At 45.7% G+C, this 5581-nt stretch overlaps 1 protein-coding gene across 1 annotated transcript in view; it reads left to right on the forward strand.

Moving 5' to 3' along the window:
* The first annotated feature begins 217 nt into the window (after positions 1–217).
* TRPM3 (transient receptor potential cation channel, subfamily M, member 3) overlaps positions 218–5581 on the forward strand; it is a 432332-nt gene continuing 426968 nt past the window's right edge. Inside the window, exons 1-3 of the mRNA XM_009328179.1 lie at positions 218–393; positions 1207–1467; positions 2163–2366. Of these exons, the coding sequence (XP_009326454.1) occupies positions 218–393; positions 1207–1467; positions 2163–2366 (641 nt within the window). The remainder of the gene's footprint in view (positions 394–1206; positions 1468–2162; positions 2367–5581) is intronic.

Genomic DNA, 5581 nt, shown 5'->3' on the forward strand with positions numbered 1-5581 from the left:
TAAGTGAGAAAATGGCGGGGCGAGGGCAGATAGCAAAAGTGCAGGGTGGGGGGAACAAGGCAGAGCTTGGGCATGTTAAAACAGGACAGAAGGACACCCACTTCCAGGGTGTGTGCACATCCACACACAGCCTGGGAGTTGTGCAGGAGGGACGAGAGCTCAGCATGTGTTCACAGAGCTGCAGTATCGCTGGGATACCTGTGTGGTGGGACAGCTCATGTGGCTGGAGTGCTGCGATGGACGGAGACGAGCCCTTCAGGAGAGGCAGGCAGGGAAGAGGAGGAAGGTGGGCTGCCCTCCATGTGAAGGAGCAGCTCGGATGTGTGGGGCTCAGGTCTGGATAAGAGCTTGTGAGTCAGCGTTGGAGGAGAGGTCGCTAAGTGTGACACTGTGGTGGGATGTGTTACAGACCACTGACCAGGGTAAGGAAGCAGATGGAGCTTTCTCTGAAAACCTGAAGAAGTCCCTGTGTCACAGACCCCCATCCTCATTGGGAACTTTAATGTGTCGGGACGCCAGACATCCCGGAGATTGCTGGAGGGTGTCAAGGATAACTTCTATTTATTGAATGGTCCTCCAGTCCTCGTGCAGCATACTGTGCAGACCCTGTCCATAGAAAGGCTGACCCATTTTGCTCATTCAAGCTATTACAGGATTTTCCTCCAAGGAAATGACTCTATTCATCTTTTCTGCTGGCAAGCAGAAACAATGATCTCATGAGAAATTCTTGCTGCACTTTTAGATGGAGGCAAGGCAGTGCAGGTCGTGTAGTGGCCGGTGACAAGTGGGATCTGCCTGCAGGCTCCTCTCTTAAAATTAGTTGGCTGAGTTTGTCCTGCAGCCAAGGAATTTGTGCAGCACAACAGCCTGAAGGCCAAGTCATATGTGGAGTGCAGCACAGCATGGGACAGGGCGTACTCACGTTAACTGGTATGTGGATCACTGACTCCTTGATGTGCAATGATCTCCCTGTCAGGATCGCTACAGATGGAGAAGGTGATACAGTGACAGCAGACACAGGTAAGGCAGGTCCTCACCACCTTCTTGAGGTGTGTCACCATCCCTGGAATTGTTTAAAAGATGTGTAGATGAAGTGCTTAGGGACATGGTTTAGTGGGCATGGTGGTGTTGGGTTGATGGTTGGACTCGATGATCTTAAAGGTCTTTTCCAACCTTAATGATTCTATGATTCTTTGTTGTCACCAGCAAGGTCTGCCAGGCCTCTGCACTTAGTGACAGGGCTCAAGGAGGAGAGGAGCTACCAGCTGGGGATGATGGTCAAGTGAGGGATCATGCAGGAGCACTCGACTCACACATGTCCCTGGGACCTATCAAACTGGAACCCAAGGTGCTGAGGGAGGTGGCTGATGTCCTTGTGCAGCTGCTCTCAAAGGTTGTGGAGATCAGGGATGTTTCGAACAACTGGAGAAAGGCAAATGTCACACCTGCCTTCAAAAAAGGGCAAAAGTAACCCTGAGGAACTGCAGGCCAGCCAGCCTCCCATCAGTCCCAGGTAAAATCAAGGAGTGAGACCCCCTGGAGCCCACGTCTAGGCACAGTAGGGAGAAGACAGTGACGGGGAGCAGTCAGCAAGGATTTACCAAGGGTAAATCATGCCTCACCCACCTGACTGCCTTCTGTGACAAAATCATGGGGACGAGAGGAGAGCAGTGGATACCACCTACCTCTGCTATAGCCAGTCTTTTGGCACTGTCTCCCCCAATATTCTTGTACCTGGGCTGGGACATTACAGTCTGGGAAGGAGGACACATTGGTGGGTGAGGACGTGGTTGGGTGGTGGGCTCACAGGCTGGTGGTTATGTGTCGGACACTGCCTAGAGGCCGGTATCAAGCAGGGTCCCACAGGGTCTGTGTGGGGCCTGTCCTGTTCAGCATCTCCACCAGTGACCTGGAGGAGGGGCTGGAGGGCACGTGCAGCCCTGGGGAGGGGGCAGCTCTGGGACATGGCCCTGGGTGCTGGTGAGCAGTGAGCTGAGCCAGGGCCACCTGGTATGCCCAGGCAGCAATGAGGGCCAGCGGTGCCTGTGATGGTGTGAGCGGGACATGGCCCAAGAGCCGGAGGAGGGTGGGGACTGACCCCTCTGCTTGATGCTTGTCAGACCCTGTCTGGGTACCACCTCCAGTTTTGGTCCCCAACACAGGAACAACACTGACAAACTGGTGGGAGGGGAGGCCACTGAGACGGTGGGGCTGGAGCCCTTGCCCTGCGAGGAGAGGCTGGAGGACCAGGGCTGGTTCAGCTGGGAGAAACAATGGCTTTGGGAGTGCCCAACAGCATCCCCAGCACTGATTAGAGGGGATGGAGGAGACGCAGCCGGGCTCTTCACAGAGAGCGTAATGAGAAGGTGAGAGGCAGCAGAACAGCTAAAACACAGGAGGCTGAGGCTGGAGGTAAGAAGCCTTTTCCCCAGGAGGACAGCCCAACAGTGGAGCCGGGACCTGGGGAGGGTGTGCCATCTCCATCCTTGGAGGTTTCACGCCCCAACTGAGTGAAGCCCTGAGCAGCCCAGTCTGAGCCTGCTCTGGACAGGGGCTGGGACTGGAGACCTCCCCAGGTGCCTGCCAGCCTGAGTTACTCTGGGATTGTGTAAATCAACATTAAAAAGTCCTTTGAGAATTAATTTACAAGATGCACACTAGCACATCTAGTAACTCTTGTCTATAATCTTAATAACTTCTTGAAAAACTTAGAAGCGTACTAGCAGTGGTTACCAGAAGTGAAAACATACTTCTTAAGAAAAACAAAAATAGTAGTTTTAGCCCAGGGCAGGGACTGGTAAAATAATCTGATAATATTGTAAAATGGAAAGTAACACTTTACCTGGCTGTTCTCCCTCCTGCACTGGCGTGAGGGTGCACCCCTCTCTTGTGCAGCCCCCTGGCCCAACCCCAGCTCCTCGCTGCCTCCTCCGGCTAGAGGATTTAGCTTGCAGGAGCTAGCTAAAAGCAGGTGTCCTTTGTATTTGAATGTAATACTTTCCTGATGGTTTTGTTGTCCAGAAAGCATAGCAATAAAAAAATCCAATAAAAATGAAAACCAGAAATCTCTTGTCAGCGGTGTGACTGGGAAGTGAGGCATGGGCTTGGGCGGATGAAGCCTACAGGAGGTGCTTGAGCAGGTTGCATGTCAGACGTTGTGCTGCTGCAGGAGTCGCATCAGATGAGTTGTAATGAATTTTACTTCTGATCTGGTTTTACCATTTTTGAAGAAAATATTTGGTTTTATCATGAATTTTTTAAAGTTCTTGGTAGCTGAAGAGAGCATAACTAATTCTCTGCACAAATACTTTGTCGTGTATGACAAATTGGACATGTTGCCTAGCTTTTATTTTAGGTAACTGCTCTTTTTTCTTCATTTTGGCATCTATAAAATGGGTTTTTAAAATATTATGTAGTATATAGTGGAGTGTTTTGGGTTTTTTTAGTTTGTTTCTGTGTGCTGTGGATGAACGCTTTTTCTGACTGCTTATTTGGATGGATTAATAACAAAGCCCAAAACGATGGCTATTCATACTTCAGATTGAATGCAGTTTCCTGCACCTCAACGTGAGGTTGCCTTGTTAAGAATCTCTCCTGAATGTGTTGCCTAGTGTCTCCCTGCAGTGGGCTTCCAGTGAGGAAACCTGTCAAGAAACTTCTTATAGTAGACAAGTCCTATATACTTGTCTGGACAGCTAGTCATGAGTTTGTTCTTTTACCAGTGAGGGAAAAAAAATTAGATTCTATGCATTACTTCTTTGGTGCATGTGTGGACTAGTCTGTTAAGTAGTGCAACAGCTGGATTTTTAAAGGTTAATAATTCATTATGATTTTAGGGATCATGTTTTTATTAGAACTGTTGCGAGTAAAATGTTTGCACTTGCCTGTTAACCATTCTTGTGAAGGAGTTCTCTGTTGTGTGGACTGAGTTCTGTCTGATGCTGGAAAAACATCCATAATCCTCTGTTATTAGTATGAAGTGACTTTGAAATTGCTAAATTTTGTGCTGAAGGGAAAGTTTCAGATTTTGGATTTAAGTCATTCTGGAAGATGCTTATATTAGGTGTCCTGGTTTCGGCTGGGATAGAGTTAATTTCCTTCCTAGTAGCTGGTACAGTGCTGTGTTTTGGATTTAGGATGAGGATAATGTTGATAACACACCGATGTTTTAGTTGTTGCTAAGTAGTGCTTACACTGGTCAAGGACTTTTCAGCTTCTCATGCCCTGCCAGCTGCTGAAGCAGCACTTCAACAATCCTGTCACATTTCAAATTAAAATGTAAAAAAAAAAGTCTTATTCTTTTCCGGTCCAAGTATTTTTTTTTCTGTTCTTCTGGTGTTCTTTGTGCTTTTAGATAACATATTTGCTTTAATGACATAATGGAAGTGTTGTGTAAAGAATATACCAAGTAGGCGATCTCCTGTTGCAACTTTTTGAAGTTTGACATGAATTGCAGAGAAACTATCTTGTTATAAAACCCTGTGAATCACAGTGACTGCAGAGTTGCAAGGAGGAAAAAAAAATAATATCATGTCTAAATAAACAAGCAAATGAAAACTTTCTGCTACTTATTGCCAGACTTTAAGTGCTTGCTATCTGGAAATAAAGTGTAATGAGAAAAAGTATCTGATGGTAATGTGCTAATTTATTACAGCTATTTATTCCATCTTTATTTCTCATTATTTCCCCTGAATGGTAATAACATGATATTTACTGTGACTATTTTTTCAATATTGTACTCATATATTTAATTATCTTTTTATGAACACACATCAGATAGTTTTTATTTTTAGTGGCTGAGCTGAACTGGTTTATAGACCGGCTCAGGAAAAATTTAGATCTTATGAAGATAGGTGAAGCTTCAGTGATGTCAGAGTATTTATGCTTTATCCTATTCTACATTTAAGATCAAGAATAAATGACTGGAGAAATATGTATGTATATATTTATATGTGTATATGTATTTCTCAACTTACTGGAAAATGATTTCCAAATCTAAAACCAAGAAAGGCAGAGGAGGTTCCTGGGAGCAGAAGCTTATGTTTGGCTTTACAAATGGTACATATTTCAAGTTGCTCATGACAGTAATGTTGAAATATTGTTCTATCCATAGAAGGAGCATTAGCAGTGTGTCCTGGTTTTGGCTGGGATAGAGTTAATTTTCTTCCTAGTAGCTGGTACAGTGCTGTGTTTTGGATTTAGGATCAGAATAATGTTGATAACGCACTGATGTTTTAATTGTTGTTGAGCAGTGCTTACACCAGTCAAGGACTTTTCAGCTTCTCATGCCCTGACAGCGAGAAGCTGGGAGGGGGCACAGCCAGGACAGCTGACCCAAACTGGCCAAAGGGACATTCCATACTGTGTGACATCATGCTCATGGGGGGAGTTAGCCAGGGGAGGGGTGACCGCTGCTCGAGAACTGGCTGGGTATCAGCTGGTGGCTGGTGAGCAATTGCATTGTGCATCACTTTTGTATATTCTTTTATCATTATTATTATTTTCCCTTCCTTTTCTGTCCTATTAAGCTGATTTTATATCAATCCATGAATTTTACTCTTTTTTTTTTTCCTTTTTTTCT

Source organism: Pygoscelis adeliae, unplaced genomic scaffold (assembly GCF_000699105.1).
Source record: "Pygoscelis adeliae isolate BGI_AS28 unplaced genomic scaffold, ASM69910v1 Scaffold45, whole genome shotgun sequence".
In the NCBI taxonomy this organism is placed as follows: domain Eukaryota; kingdom Metazoa; phylum Chordata; class Aves; order Sphenisciformes; family Spheniscidae; genus Pygoscelis; species Pygoscelis adeliae.